The sequence below is a fragment of the Mirounga leonina genome, unplaced genomic scaffold, assembly GCF_011800145.1.
Source record: "Mirounga leonina isolate KUSES-001 unplaced genomic scaffold, KU_Mleo_1.0 Mir_154, whole genome shotgun sequence".
Lineage (NCBI taxonomy): Eukaryota > Metazoa > Chordata > Mammalia > Carnivora > Phocidae > Mirounga > Mirounga leonina.
Window position 1 is genome coordinate 33337393 of NW_023270389.1, and position 15336 is coordinate 33352728.

The 15336-nt window shown below is 48.3% G+C and overlaps 1 protein-coding gene and 1 long non-coding RNA gene across 5 annotated transcripts in view; one reads left to right on the forward strand and one right to left on the reverse strand.

The window, feature by feature from the left end:
- Positions 1 to 3782, reverse strand: part of CD34 (CD34 molecule) — a 23466-nt gene extending 19684 nt beyond the window's left edge. Inside the window, exon 1 of one of the 2 annotated variants that reach the window (XM_035010441.1) lies at positions 3472 to 3782. In XM_035010441.1, the coding sequence (XP_034866332.1) occupies positions 3472 to 3550 (79 nt within the window). In that variant the 5' untranslated portion in view covers positions 3551 to 3782. The remainder of the gene's footprint in view (positions 1 to 3471) is intronic. The other variant, XM_035010442.1, reaches the window with a different exon arrangement.
- Positions 2781 to 10174, forward strand: LOC118014272. 3 transcript variants are annotated; one of them, XR_004680241.1, is made up of 4 exons: positions 2781 to 3284; positions 7450 to 7626; positions 8168 to 8241; positions 9934 to 10174. It is a non-coding gene; the product is annotated as an uncharacterized LOC118014272 (long non-coding RNA). The 3 variants fall into 3 exon arrangements; XR_004680240.1 differs by lacking the exon at positions 2781 to 3284 and adding an exon at positions 3860 to 4495; XR_004680242.1 differs by lacking the exon at positions 2781 to 3284 and adding an exon at positions 3860 to 4381.
- The last annotated feature ends 5162 nt before the right edge of the window (positions 10175 to 15336 follow it).

Genomic DNA, 15336 nt, shown 5'->3' on the forward strand with positions numbered 1-15336 from the left:
TGTTTCTGTGCTACTCCAGGCACCCCTCCTTTCTCCTCCTTCTGGCCTCTGGATTCCCACAGCCGGCATCTCTTGGGCCCATCAGATACAAGGTTCCACTTTATCTGTATCATGCTCAGCAATTCAACCTCCTGTCTGCCCCTGCACATCCAAGGCCTGGTTTTCTTTCACCCAGAGATTCTTTAAGGCATTTTCTTTAACAACACCACTGGCCACCTAGAAATGCCGCTCCACTACAAGCTATCAGTTGTGGGTTCTTGGAGTCTTTCCCCCCAAATCAGGAAGACGCAGACTTCCCAATTAAGCCAAAAGGCCTTTTCCTTTACATCCAAAGGGAAGCGACTGATCCGGGGATTGGGAGGGGCCAGAGAACAGGTGCTACAAAGCACACCTCGGTCCATCCCTATTTGTGTGCACCTCACTCCCCCGGGATGCATGCATCTTTCTCCCTAGCAAAGTCAGCAGCTGTCGGAACAAAACATCATAGATAATGTGTTTTTATTTCTTAGCTGAGGAGGGAAGAGAATGTTCTCATTAGAGAAGTCAAAATCCAGAAAAATAGGAAATTCTGCCCTGGCAACTCCGAGCATTTTCTCTTGGAGGGTGGTGTTTTTGTTTTTTTTCCACACCTTCACATTTTCAGTTCTCCACACTCAGGGCTGTTTAGTGAGAGCAGGCAAAGTCATGGAGAGAGGGAGGCCAGGCACCCTCGGGGAGCTGAGCAACCCCCCAGCTCTGAGAGTGAGCCCAGGCCCTCCTGCCCGGCATCTAAAGGAAATCAGGCAGTGAGGCCTTGTGAAGTGGAATTTGTTCCTCCTTTTTCTATTTGTTTTGTAAGACTCTGTGCCCGAGTTTATCTGCTGCAGTTTGGTGCTCCTTGCCCTGAGCTTTTGGAGACAAAGACTCAGAGAAGGAAAGAGGTGAGGACAACTGAGCAAGGAGGCCCAGGAGGTGGAGCCAAAGGGATAAGAACAAAGATGTCCAGGCGTGTTTTCTCAGTCAAACAGGAATGCTGCGGAAGAAGACTTGCATTTGCAAAGGTGCTGCCAACTGGACCGACCCTACAAAGGGGACCACTGGGGGCCACTGAATTAGTCAGAGGTCCCCAAGCCTGCTCCTCCTCCTCAGTCGCCATGTGGCAGAGGTTCAAAGGGTGGAGTCCTCTCTCCTCTGGAAAATATCTGATAAAATTCTTTTCCCTTTTCTTTTTTCCCCTCTTACATGTAGCCCCAGACAGGATATGGGTGTGGGGTCAGCATGCACGAAGGACCCAAAGGAAGAAGAGGAATGTGAAGGGGCGGGAGGGGGGGTTGGAGGGGTGTCCTTATGGTGAGAGGAAAGATAGGCCATGGAGGTCTTGGAAGGAACAGATAGCCCGAGCCTGACAAATGGGGTTTCCTAATAACTGAAAGGCTTCTCCTCCCAGTTGGTGGCACGGCAGTCCTCCCTGGTGGCCTCTCAGCTCCCACTCTGACTCTGGTCACCACCCAGAGCAGCCCCATCCACAGCAAGAAGAGTCTACTTTTGGTTCGCTGCTGTGCCCATCCTTATGTCAACTTCTCACGGGGACAGAAAGAACTTCCCAGAACAAAGCTCTCTGTCGGTGTACATGACACGGAAACCAGCGAAACCCCGGTACCCTACATTTTGCAGTAATAGCACGGAATTCCTGCAATGTCCCTCCATTGGCATTTCAAGATATGATCACTCATTTATTTATCCCACGATGTATACCAGGACAGAAAATGACTCTTAGCATTAAAAAAATAAACAAACCCTAGAAAGTTCTCGGGGAAGACGTAAAGCTCCAGATTGGCCCAAGTAGTCCATGCCCCAGCTGTCACCCCCAAAGCTGAAACAGTGGAATTCTCAGCCTATCTGGCCCAGATTTTGCAGGAGGTCAGTTGCTCCCCCCACCTCCTGCTACAGGCCAAGGCGAGACTGAAGCTGACCAGCTGAGGAAATAAAAAAGGGTGGGCCTCACTCGGCCGGGGACCAGGTCATCACAAGCTGTGTAGCCAAAGGAGAGTGGAACATCTGATCAGCTGTTCATCAACTCCCCCCTGTTAGGAGGGTGTCGTCTAGCACCCAGGGGAGTTCCCCGGTCTAGCGCTTCGACAGCTCAGTAACAGCTTTTTCCCTGCCCCAGAGGGCAGATCCACGGCTGCCAAACTGGTCAAACCAGAGCCTTCCTTAGAGCTTTCTCAAGCCCGAGTCTCTCTCTAACTGGGTGGGCACAGAGGGGGACAGCAGAGGACAATGAGAGCAAAGGGGCCTAACTGGCAGGCCCAGGTCACTCTGTGCGGCCATGGTGGGTGGCCTTTCGGGTGGAGTAAGAATAGGGAGTTGGGAGCCCTAGAGGGCTGGAAGCAGAATCTTGAGCAAAAGGAAGAACAACAGACAATGTTTAAAACCTTCTAAATGCAATGAGATGAGATGGAGAATGCTATCCCCAAATGAAAGCAATTAAGAATAAATATTTATTGAGCGCCTATTATTTCTTCACCAAAGTGAGAGCAAGATCTTAAGGAGTAGGGGCAAGTGTGTGTGACTGGAAGAGTGTCCACTAGCCTGCTAACCTATTCACTAGTTTCAGAACTTGGAGGGGGAAGGGGGAGAAAGCCCCCAAATGTAACAAGTCTGAGTTGGTGCCAGGGTGGGGGGTTGCGATGGGGAGAGGGAGGCAAGGCGCAGAACAAACCCCATCTACCGCCACCTTCTCTCCCTGGGACTGGGTGTGGGTGTGGGAAGAGGGGACTGGGTGTAGGTGTGGGAAGAGGGAGTTGTAATTTAGCTTTCCGATCTTTTCACGGAAGGATCTTTTCACGGACTGTTCTTCATTCCACACTCCCCTGGTCACCTAACTCAGCTGGACTCCTAGGCCTCCTGGGCGTCCGAGCCCGGGGCCTCGTCCCAGGTTGGCCTCGCTCGCATTCCTCAAAGGTACCATTCGGGCTTGCCCCGCCTGGTGGTCGGGCGGGCGCCTGCGCTCGCTTCCCAGCAGCCGCTCAAGCCGGGGCTTTCGGAATCAACCCCCGGGCGCAGAACTTTCCTGCTTCCCTCCTCCCCTCTCCTGGCTCTGGCTCCGATTTTGCGCCCCGCACCTTTGACCACGCGAACAGACTGGCATCTTCGAAGCCCTTTACTTTAGAGACAACTCCAACGAGTCGCACGCTCTGACTCCGGGAAGCCCGGGGCGCGCCGGCCCGTTGACACCTGGGCTGGCTGACCCTGGCGGCGGGGTGGCCCGCCCTGCCCTTCCCGTCCGCCCCGCCGCTTCCCAGGTGACTGCGCCGGTCCCGGCGGGGCGCGGTTCAAAGGGCCCGGGTCCGGCCCGAGCCCCGAGCCGCGGAGGGCGTGGGGCGTGGGTGGGGGCCGGGGTCCCTTCCCTCCGCGCCCCCGGGCTCTGCGCGCTCGGCCGCGGGAGAGCGGGGACCCTCCCGCCCGCCCGGGCGCGCGGCCGGTACTCACGCAGCAGACTGAGCAGGCAGAGCGCGGTCCAGCCCCGCGGCATCCCGCGCCCCGCGCGCGCGCCCCTGCCGACCAGCATCCTTCCCGCGCCGCTCCGGAGAGATGCGCTCAGCCCGAGTCGCGCTCGGCCCGCGGGACGCGCCGCCCCCGCCCTCCGCCCGGGAGCGGGGTGGGCGAGCTGGCGTTTTTCCCTCCCCTCCCTCTTTATTCCTGGCAAGGCCGGCCCCTCTCCTTGGCCGCCACTACCGTGAGCTTCCCCGCTCAGTCCCACAGGCGGAGGACGTTAACAGGGGTCGGGGTTGCCGCCGTGGAGGCCAAAAAAGGTGGAGGTTTGAGCGGGCTCCAGACGACTCCTTCAACTTTATATAGAGGCCCCGTCTTGTTCCTTCAAGCTCGACTTCCACTTAACTTTTAACCCCTTTGTGTCAGCCTGGCCGGTGGCAGGGGCAAGTTTCCTCGGAGTTCTCTCTCTGTGTGTGTTCTTTCCTTTTTGTTTTTCTTTATTTTTAACTTTAAGCGAGAACAATCTTGCCCAAGGGCTCTAGGACCCGAGTTTACAAGTGTGAGCATTTTGCTAATCAGGTAAAACTCAGCACATGCCCCATCTGATGCATTTCATGACAGTCCCACCAGAGACTGTGCTGGATGGTAATGAAGCATAAAGAGTGAGCAGGACACATAAATGACTGTAATTATTCATTTTACCCTTCGGAACCATTCTTGTCGATTTTCTTTTCACTTTTTTCCCCTGCAGGGTCTGTCTATTTGTGTTAATTTGGAGGAGTTTTTCTTGTGACTGTCCCTAATTTTCCACATAGTTTGAGCCCATCACCATCATCACAAAGACAAAGGACTCTCCGGGCACCTAGGTGGCCCTTTCTCCAGGCACCCCCTCTCCAGCTCTGGATCTGTGAGTCTACAGGCTTTATCTTGCTCTTTCATCAGAAAAAGGACTGCCCCTGACCCCACCCTCTACTACCTGACTGATCCTGGAGCTCCCTATTCCTCACTAGTTGTTCTAGAGGTTAGTAAAGGGAACGGCAGAAACTCTGAGCTGGGCGGTCAGCCTAGTCGCAGATTGGTTCCGATGGGGGAGCTAGAGGCTGGAGGAGAGAGGGGTGGGCAGGAACAGATGATGGCACCAGGGAGGGGATAAGATAAGGCCCAGTCTGAGGTCCTCAATGGAATCACAGGGTTACAAATACCCAGTGTGCTGTCTTCCATGATGTGGGCGACACACAGCCCAAATGGGGAGGAAGGAAGGTCAGACCAGCTCCCTCTGATCTTTCCTGATTTACTTGTCTGCAGACTCCCTAGCATCATGAAAGTAGACTTATCTCTATGGTCCTTCTCTGATCTACTGTTATTTGGTTTGTACAGAAGTGGGCCCAGGTCTAAAAACACAATCCGAAGCTCTCTATTCTGATCTTGTTGGCTAACTTTCCTTTAAATAGGAAACAATGCCTTTCATCACACAATAAAACCAAAGGCTTAAGATGCAAATTTGATAGAACACAATGGTATGGAATGAATCTGTTTCAAAGTGTAAATGGTGATGTGGATCTGACCACACTGTGATCTCAAAGGCTTGCAGCTGGGGACAGAAAAGGCTGAAAAATACATTTTAAAAATCAGGCGTTTGTCCTTGGGACTTCCAATTAATAGAGAAAAGAGGGGAGCTCCTCTCCCACCCCTTTTCTTAGCTCCCCCTCAACTTTCTCCGCTCCAGGGGCTCGGGCTGCTTCACCCCCAGTGAGAGGTCATGAACAAAATGTGGGGTTCCAATCCTTGCTAGGTAGGAAGACCAATTTGGCTCACATGGCTCATCCTTCATTCTTTGTCTTTTGTTCTGGTTACTTCAAATGCCATTTGTCTGCCCTAGCTGGACCACAGGAGACAGGAAAGAGTTTGTCTGAATTTCTTAGCTAGCTTTGGTGCCAAGCTTCTCAAAATGTGGTCTACACAGAATCAAGGTTAGGGTCCAGGACTCTGCACTTTTCATAGGCAGTGTCCATGATTCTTATGCACACTAAGCTCAAGAAGCCCTAGTTTAGAAAGAAGACACACTGCGTGCAAAGTGGAGGGCAGACTTCAGGGAGGAAGATTAGGAGTACAGGGATGGGAAGCCGGCACATCTCTTCCTCTGAGAAACCAGAGCTGTTCTTCTCTGGTCTGCACCACACCTGTGCCAACAGGTGTTAACTGGCTACCCTTCCTATTTTCCAGAGTCACTGAGACTCACCACTTCACGCACACACAAGCTTGCCCCCACCACCCACGGACTCAGGTTCAGTCTGGCCACTGAAGATGAGTCCATCCTGGGGCCCCCGTCTTATGTTTCCTCACAGTCAGATAGAAGTGAGCTCTCAAGTCTCTTCAAAGCTCCAGCCTTTCTTAGCTGCCCCTTGGTATCTCTGCCCCCCTAGTTCATCACATAAGCTGGTGCTAGAAAGGGTGGTAACTACACGGCACATAGTGGAGGGTGCAACAGAAAGATCCAGAGTGAGAGGCTCTGTCAGGCCCTTTATAGACCTTCTAGGTTATGACCATCTTTACTATGGAACATCGCCCCACCTCAGCCCCAACACACACACATCATATCGATCAATTTAAAATAGACCCTCATCCCATGTTAAATATAACTACTTTGATGTAAAAAAAAAAAAAAAAGGGAAATGATTTAAAATGTTTTTGAGTTTTGAAGTTTATTCATTTGGTTCTTGTAATTCAAACTTTATTATGTTTATATAAAACTGTTAGAGTTGAATTGTGGTTTACAAGTTGGCTAAGTTTACCTTTTATAGACAGTAAATACAACTTTTGTTCATTTTGATTTTCCAGTTTCATATTTTAGAACCAACACCTTTTTCCCACATTGCAAACTTGTTTTGGCTCTTTGAAAACTCTCAGGGTTTAGATCCCAGTTGAGCAGGGAGGGAGCCTTGGTGACAGAGGTGTTTGGATGCCACAGGGAGGCCATGAGGCCTTGAAGTCAGAAGTCAGTACCTTCTTTCCTCTTCCTGACTCCCAGTCTCTGTCCAGTGCCTTCTCTTGGCAGAACCTAACTGGAAACCCACGGAAAAGGGGGCCTGGGAAATATGGCATGTGGGTTCCCTGCCCCAGTGTCTGGTAGGAAATTACTCGCCTCCAAATATGCCATAGGCAGGCTATAGAGACCACAGAGCAAGAGGGCCCAGGCCAAATTATGATGATCGGATTACAAAGGTTATTGAATCTATTTAAAACATACTGCCAGAAAGACGAGGAAAGAGTTGGGGTAGGTTAGTCTGCTTGGCATAGGGAGCAAGCAAGGTGAAAGAGCCTCACTCTTGTGGTATGCTCCAATGGTATAGCTGTAAGGACCAGAACTGAGGTTAAGTAAGGGATGGAACATGGCTGGAACCAACGTGGCAACCAATGCTTGCTCTGTTGCGGGGTGCAAGGGCAGGTAGGCCTGGTCACAGGTCTACTCACACAGCTCGTCAGTGTCCTGTGCAACCATCTCCTTTGTCAGCATTTCAGGGGCAGAACATACAGGGACCATAGGTAGACAATTTAAGTAGATAATGACCTGCCTGTCAGCCCTGAGGTGATATGCTCTCTACCTTGTAGTGACTTAATCTTTCTATCCCTTTCCACCTGTAAGTGATACTCTTGTTCATTATATTCTTTTTACAATATATTCCATTTATTTTATTTTTTTCATGTCTTTGCAGATTAAAAACTTGCTACCTATTTTTAGCATATCTGAATTCTGCCAATTGTTTACCTATTGTCTATAGCAAATACAATGGAAGAATTTTGCCCATCCTGTTTGCTTTTCTTGGCCTCTGCAGAAGAATCGAATATTCTCACATAACGGAGCAAACACACACCATCCCCGGCATTATAGAGAAGCGTCTAGAAATGTGGGGTCGGAACTAAGGGACTCAGGGTGAATAACTGGCACTCATACAGTTTCATATATTTTTCATACAGATAACCACTTTCCCTGCTCTGTTTACTGAGTAGTCTCTGCTTTCCCTACCGATCTGAAATGCCATCCTGTCATATGCCAACATTGTGTATAAATGTGGGCCTGCTCCTGGACTCTCTCCTCTGGTCACCCTGTGTACCCCGGTGCCTTTCCCATTGTCTAATCTACTGCAGCTTCAGGTAAGTCCTGATATGGGTAGGGCAAGTGAAGACCCTAGTTTTCTTCAGAAAAGTGGCCTGGCTCTTCTCTGCTCTTTACTCTTCCATATGTATTAGAATCTGCTTATCAGGTTCTTCCCTAAAATAGCCTTTTGGATTTTGATCAGAACTTCTCTGTTGATTAATTTGGAGAGAACCAAATCTTTCCTTTGGTGAATTTGGCATAGCTCTCCATTGTTTGGGTCTTCCTTAAAGTTTCTGATTTTTCTTGCAGTGGTTGTAATTCATCTTTCGTTAGATTTATTCCTAGATGATGGATGTCCTCTAATGTTATTGTAAATCGTGTCTTCTTTTTAATTATTTTTGTGCTGGTGTATGAAACAATAATTCATTGTTTTATATTAATCTTCTGTTGAGCTCCCTTGTGAAACTCTCCTATTATTCCTAAGTGTTTGTAGATTCCTGGGGTTTTCTATGTAAATGATCATATCAGCTGCATATAGTGATAATTTTGTTTCTTCTTTCCAATCTTTCTCCCTCTGAATTATTATTTTTTTTTAAGGTAATGTCCTGGCAAGAACATCCGCTGCAAGGATTAAAGATGTGGTGATCCTAAACATCCTTGCCTCATTCCAGGTTTTAAAGGCTAATATTCTAATGTTTTCCCACTTAGGATTATGTTTGCTTATTTTTTATATGTGCTCTGTATCATGCTAAACACATTCCCTTCTATTCTTCATTTACTAAAAGATTTCTTTCTTTTTTTTTTATTTTTTTTTAAAGATTTTATTTATTTATTCATGAGAGACAGAGAGAGAGAGAGAGAGGCAGAGGGAGAAGCAGGCTCCCAAGGAGCAGGGAGCCCGATGTAGGACTCGATCCCAGGACCCTGGGATCATGACCTGAGCCGAAGGCAGACGCTTAACCATCTGAGCCACCCAGGCGCCCCGATTTCTTTCTTTAGTAATGAGCTTACTATGATTTTTAAAAATGTCTTATCTAGATCTATTGAAACGATATATATTTTTTCCTTTAATATGGTAGCACAGTGAATTACATATATAGATTTTCTAACATTAAACCAACTTTGCGTTAAGCCCAACGTTGTCATGGTTTATTATCATTTTTATACACTGTAGAATTTAATTTGTGAGTCCAATTTTCTATTTATGATTTTTGCTTCTGTATTCATAAGTGAAATGAGCCTGTATTTTTTCTTCATCATTATGTCATTGTTTGATTTTGGTATTGGGGTTATAAAGTCCTTATAAAATGAGTTGGAGAGTATTTCTTTTCTTTTTCTTTTTCTATCCTCAGGAAGAAGTTTTATAAGACTGGGATGATTACTTCCTTAAAAATTTGTTAGAACTTGCCTATGAAATCATTTGGGTCCAGTATTTAGTGTGAGACTATTTTAAAATACTGATTCCATTAGTTGTTATGAGTTCTCAGTTTAAAAAAATTTCTCCTTGAGCAAGTGTTATTATTTTCCTAGGCAATTACATATTTATCAAAGATTTCAAATTGTTATTGATAAAATTCCTTCTGTCTCATTATTCTGTGCTTTATCTGGAGTATGTCCCCTTTCTAATCCATATCATTACTTGTTCGTGAATAATTTGTGTCTTAATTTGTTACAAATGTTTAAGTTATACGAGTTTTCAAGTTACTCATGGATGTATATGTATGTATACAGGAATTATATGTTGGGATAACATCCTCATTGCATTTGAGTAGGTGGGGCTCTTCCTTAGATGGGAGTGAGCTTGAGCTGACCACCCAGTGCAGGCGCCCAAGATAATCTGTTGGCACGTTTCACAGGCCCCTTGGGATATCATTAAAGGCAAAAATGTAATGATGATTAGAAAAGAGGCATAAAATGTAATGTCTCATTTCCCCCTCCCCTCCAAGCATTGGCCTAGGGCCACCATCTCAGTTTGGCTCCTAAGGGACAAGCTCCTGAGTCAGAGAGAAAGGCTGTGGCATTTCAGCTAGACTTGCTCACAACCCACAGCGTTTCTGTGCATTGCTGCACCTATTAAGAGCTGGTGATATAGTGGGAAAACAGTGTGTCACAGTGTGATGTTATTTTACTTTGTGAAATGATAACATGCAGCCTGTACATGCACAAGGATTGTCTCTGGTGGTGAAGTTATGGCTAAACTTCACTTTCTTCTCCACTCTGTAGGCAGCCTGTGCATTTGGTGTTTACAATAGCTGTGCATTACTTCTATAAACAAAAATAACAAGCAAAGCTATTTTTGTTTTGAGAAGGTGAAAGGTGTGGCAATTATTTATGATTATAGTTCTTCCCTTTGGCTTTGTCAGGATCTGGGGTGTCCTCTGGGAGCGGCCTTGTGATCACTCAACACAGCTTGGCTAAAGGGTGAACACGTCTGTGATGAAGCCAACTTGGATAAGGATCCTTTCAGTCCCGGGAAGCAGCGCTCTGAGAATGGGTCAGACGTCCGCTGTTTGTGACTTTCAATGTGGCTGTCCTTCTGGTATTGTCTCTGCTCATTTCCCTTGTGTCAGTTCTAGGCCTTCAATAAATCTTCCTGACCGTGCAGACCTGTCTCAGCATTGCTCATGAATGCTAGTGGATAGCGTTTATGTTTCCATTAAAGCCAGAGTATCAAAGGGGGTCCAGGCTACCCTGGGGGTTGGCGTGTAATTGATTCAAGAAAATTCCAAGATGAAGGATTTATGGAGAAACAAAAGAGGAGCTACTTAGCAAACTGCCTTCTTCACTTAGAAGTTCTGTCTGGTGTTACCTGAAGGTAGGTGTAGGGAAGCAGTTTCCCTCACGAGAGGGTCCAGGGACCCCCCGCTCCAGGGGCTGGATCATCTTGCACCCAATATTGCATCTAGTTCATAGGCCAATAGGCTTTAAAATCCAGGGACCCATCAATCTTGGTCTCTGCAAACCCAACTGGAGAGCGTTAACATACATCTTATGGAAGCCAAAGCAAAGAGGGTGGCTATTTTTAACTCAGGGCAGGAAAATGTGGCTGGAAAGGAAACATCTGTCCCAAGCTATTGACTCTTACGCTTTGTGTAGAGGTCTTTTCTGTGTTGAAACCATCAAAAACAAAATAAGGTGGTTGGTCCAGGCCTGGCTCTGGAAGAAAAAGGCAAGGCATTCTTCACTTCTCATTTCTCCCGCTTCTCATCATCTGTGTCGGTTCTGTGGGCCCGGAAGAGACCACCTGGGAGGCAGAGGGTGGGGAAATGGCTCCAGAATGGCCCGATTCCTGTGAATTTTTGGACTCCCCCTAGTTTAGCATCTTCATCCAAGATGCCGTCACTCTTTAGGGTTCAAAATTTACAGACTCCCTGGTTGCGCGGGGGGGTCACCAGAGGTCTCACACTGGGAGAAGACCTCTGAGCACCAGAGTACTTTCCTTGGCAGGTCTGGCTGTTGCTTTCTGAGCAGAGAAGTCGTTCTTTCTTCTAGGGGCAGCAAGAAAGTTCCCTTTCCTCCAAGACAGGCCAGCCTCCTGTGTGTCTGGCTGGGAAAGGGGGGCAGAAGGTTCAGAGACCTCTTTTTGTCTCCGCAGAAGAATTTTTCATCATTTTAGAACATATGGAGCAAGGCTAAATTTACTGACCAGAGGCTCAGGGTGGATTACCTGATGGAGGAGGCTGGGTTGAAGTAGATAGTGCTCAGGCTGTGCATTGCACAATCCAGCAGCACCAATCACACACACTTGGGGGATGCAAATAACTCTCCCTGGAGTGACCAGAGATGGAGAAGAGGAGGAGGAGCAAGGCAGAGTATATAACTAGTTGAGGAGCTCCCAGTCTTTGTCTTGGAAAACTGACCAGTGTAGTTCTGTGTTCTTTCTCTCATCTCTCTCTCTGTCCCTCTCTCCTTCTTTCTCTCTCTCTTATTTAGCTCCTTTCTGTTTTCAGCCAAAGACTGAACCAGGAAAGAAACAATTCTTGTTTTCCAGATTGAGTAGAGAGTTGCCAGGAGAAATGACCAGAGAAGAACAAGAATAACAGAGCCTGCACAGATCCTCTCATTCCCTCTCCTGGTGCACTCCCAACAGAGCCGTGTCAGAACAGCAGGGCTCAGAGGGTGTCAAACAGGGTTGCCAAACTGCATGAGTCTCTAAAAAGATCCATATGTCTGGGCTGTACCAAACTTCTGAGCTCAGGGAGGGGGCTGATAACATCATCTACTGGGTGGAAGTACAGTTCTCTTCCTTTAGGGAGGATTGCATGTCAGCCTGACTAGGTGCTGCTAGACTTATAATGATCCAGGTTTGGAAACTTGGGGTGCAAGGGCTTGGGGTGTGCAGGAGGGAGGAGGGGCAGGGAGTAGAGTGAACAGGAAAGATGAAGTCTCTAAGCCAGAGTCTATGAACCATTCAGTAGGAAAGGAGTTCGGAAGCCTCAGGACCCTGAGTTTCCTTTAACATTTTTTCCATGCCAGGAGAGAGTTTTGGGGGAGCCACTGTGCAGATGGATTCCAGGACACTTGCCTACTTTGTGGGAAGTCTAGACTCGTTCCTACAACTCACCCTCCAGAGCCAAAGAAGAGTCACTGTCTTTGCCTCACTTCCTTAACCCCCAAACTGTAGCTTCCTCTGGGGTGGAGGGTAGCAGATGGTACACAGCTGTGGGACCCATCTGATTTTGCAGGGACAAGAGGAAGGCACAAAGGCCAGTTGAAATCCCAAGGGCTACCCTGGAGGCATGTCTCCAAAGATGGGGTGGTGCCCCTGACACTCTACCCAGATCCTATCTTGGACAGGCTTCATGTTTTTCCTTGGTCCTCCACGCCTTCCCTCCACTCCAGCTTCAACTGGATTAGAAGATGATTTTGTGAGAGTGGCCAGAAAGCTGTTTCCCAGATGTGTGTTTTCTCCAGAGATAGCTGCATCCAAACTCGGGGACTTTGGGAGGACTGGTTGGGGACAGCAGGGACAGGGTCTCTGAGGTTGTATTGACCTAGGGGAGCAAGCACAGTGACTATCTGAAGACCCCATAGTCAAGCCAGAGGATTAGAACTAAAGAGGGAGTGGGAAGGTCCCGGAGTGTTCTCAGCTCTTGTCTCCAAAAATCTGTGTCCAAACATATGACTTTATTGAATTTGCCAAATAATCTGACTCATTGTGCGTGTGTGTGTGTGTGTGTGTGTGTGTGTGTTTGCTTACAAGTAGAACATAATCTTGAGGAAAGTCTACCACTTCTCTGTATTTCCTGCATTTCTCACTTGGAATTCCAGTGGCCTCTGATCTGGTCTCCCTCTGACCATTCTGGAGTTTCCCCTGTTCATTCTTCACACAGCAGGCAGAGATAAGATGTTTAAAATGAAAACTGGGCCATTTCATTCCCCTGCCGAAAACCTTTCAGTGACTTCCCTTTGCTCTAAAATAAAATCCAAACTGCTCACCATGGCCAATTAGGTCTGAAGGGTGTGGGCTTCACCTTGCCTGTCGGACTCCACTCTGAGGCTGGCCCCTTCGCCCACTCTCCCCCTCACTGGCTGTCTCAGCTTCCTAAATCTTGCTGAGGTCTCTTCCAACCTCAGATCTCCATCCAAGCTGTCCCTTTGCCTGACTGCTGCCCTTTGTCCCCTGATGGCTTTCTGTCAACGGGCTCCCTGACCGCCCGATTGAAACTAAGTCTTCCCAGTCCCTTCTATACTGTCTTACAGCACCATCCTTTAAAAAACTCATTTGTAGCACCTATGACATTTTCCAGTCCCACATTTACTTGTTTGTCACTTGTCATCCCCATTTGGCTGTAAGCAGCATGAGGGCAGAACCATGTGTATTTTGTGCCCTGATGCAATGCAGGCCAGTTAGGAGACCCTCTGAATATTTCCTGAATGAATTAATTAACTGTGGCTTTATTTTCTTGTCGGTATTCTCTGCTTTATTGGTTCACAGACATATTTTCACTTCACACTTCAGTAAAAGATGTATTCATGTTAGGGGCTGACATAGGATTATCATACGCTAGTATAGTCTTTTCATAAAAATAAGGTCATTTTTTTTTAAAGATTTTATTTATTTATTTGAGAGAGAGAGACTGAGAGAGAGAGCACATGAGAGGGGGGAGGGTTGGGAGGGTCAGAGGGAGAAGCAGACTCCCTGCCGAGCAGGGAGCCCGATGTGGGACTCGATCCAGGGACTCCGGGATCATGACCTGAGTCGAAGGCAGTCGCTTAACCAACTGAGCCACCCAGGCGCCCAAAATAAGGTCATTTTTTTACAATCTTAAGTTGAGGAGAGCATAAACTAAAAAGAAAGCCCTTTCTATAAAAGTACAATCAGTGATCTTATCTTATTTTTCATCATTTTCCCAAGGACTTAAGAGGATGTTGTCACAGACAGCCCACGCCTTCTGACTGGCATTTGGAAACCTTAACCCAACCCTAGGCTGCCATAACCTAGGACCCTGCCCGGCACTGGTTAGAGTTCTGGGTCAGACCCAGAATATCCAGGGGGCCTGGACAGATCACGTCCTCATTCTGGAGCTCAGCCTTGGCATCTGTGGAATGATAGGGTTCCATGAAGGAACCGAGATAGTGGTTAACTGTACCCACACACTGACCGGTGAGAGGGAGGCTGAGCCATGCTCGCTGCAGAGGGGACCGAGGGGGTGGTCCTAGTTGCTGCTGGGTTGAGGGAGTGTGGTGGTCATTTCCTCGTGTGAAGGGCAGCCAAAGTGGGGGGGCAGCCAAAGTGGGGGGGGCAGCCAAAGTGGGGGGGCAGCCAAAGTGGGGGGGCAGCCAAAGTGGGTGGCCATTTCCTGTCTCTGACCCTTGAGGCAGCACCTGCAGCTCCTGCCAGGCTCCCACACCTTGGCTAAGAATAGCTCAGCTCCTTCCTGCTGGCCTGCAGTGCCCTGGAGCCCAGGGGAAAGAGCACCGGACTATCTAACCTCAGGCTGGGCTGTCCCTTCCGGCGATTCTCTCCTCCGCTTGGGGGTGGGGGGATCAAAGGGCTGCCAGGGATTGCAGTTTGAGTTTCTGACATTAGCCCCTAATAATAGCACCGTGGTATGCAGACAAGGGGTGGTATTCAGGCTACTGCTGAAGGATGGTGGGAAGCTGGAGGCCTTGCGACTGAAAACTAAGAACTTGGGTGCCCAGGGTTAGGAGGACGTGGGCTGGGGGGAGAGAAGGTCCTCAGGGGGTCTTTGAGGGGAGCTAAGGTGAGAGCAGGGTGTCAGACTAAAGGAGGAAAGGAAGCTCCTGCTTCTGACCGAGTAGGGCCAAGGTGGGGCCTGGGCAGCTCTGCAGAGACAGCAGCAGGCGGCCTGAGGACCACACTTGGAGAAATAGCCAACCACTGATAAAGTGCCCGTCCAGAAAGCAGATGCCTGCATGAGGGACTTGCCCTGTTCTGGCCCCTGAGCTGACTTCAGAGCCATCACTAGGTCCCAGTGACTCCGGTGACCGCCTCATTTATCATCCAAACAGAGACGCTTTTGACAGCGAAAGAGGATGTTTTTAATAACTACACCAGGAGAGCAAGCATAAACAGAGTCCGTCCTGGGCAAACCAGGACGTCTGGTTGCTCTAACCATGAACCACTGCTGCATGTCCACGTTCTCCTCTCCTTAGATTTCTCGGTAGGAAGAGATGAGATTTAACTGATGAAGAAGAAGAAGAAGGAGGAGGAGAAGAAGAAGAAAGGAGAAGGAAGAAGAAGGAGAAAGAGAGGAAGAAGAAGAAGAAGAAGAAGAAGAAGAAGAAGAAGAAGAAGAAGA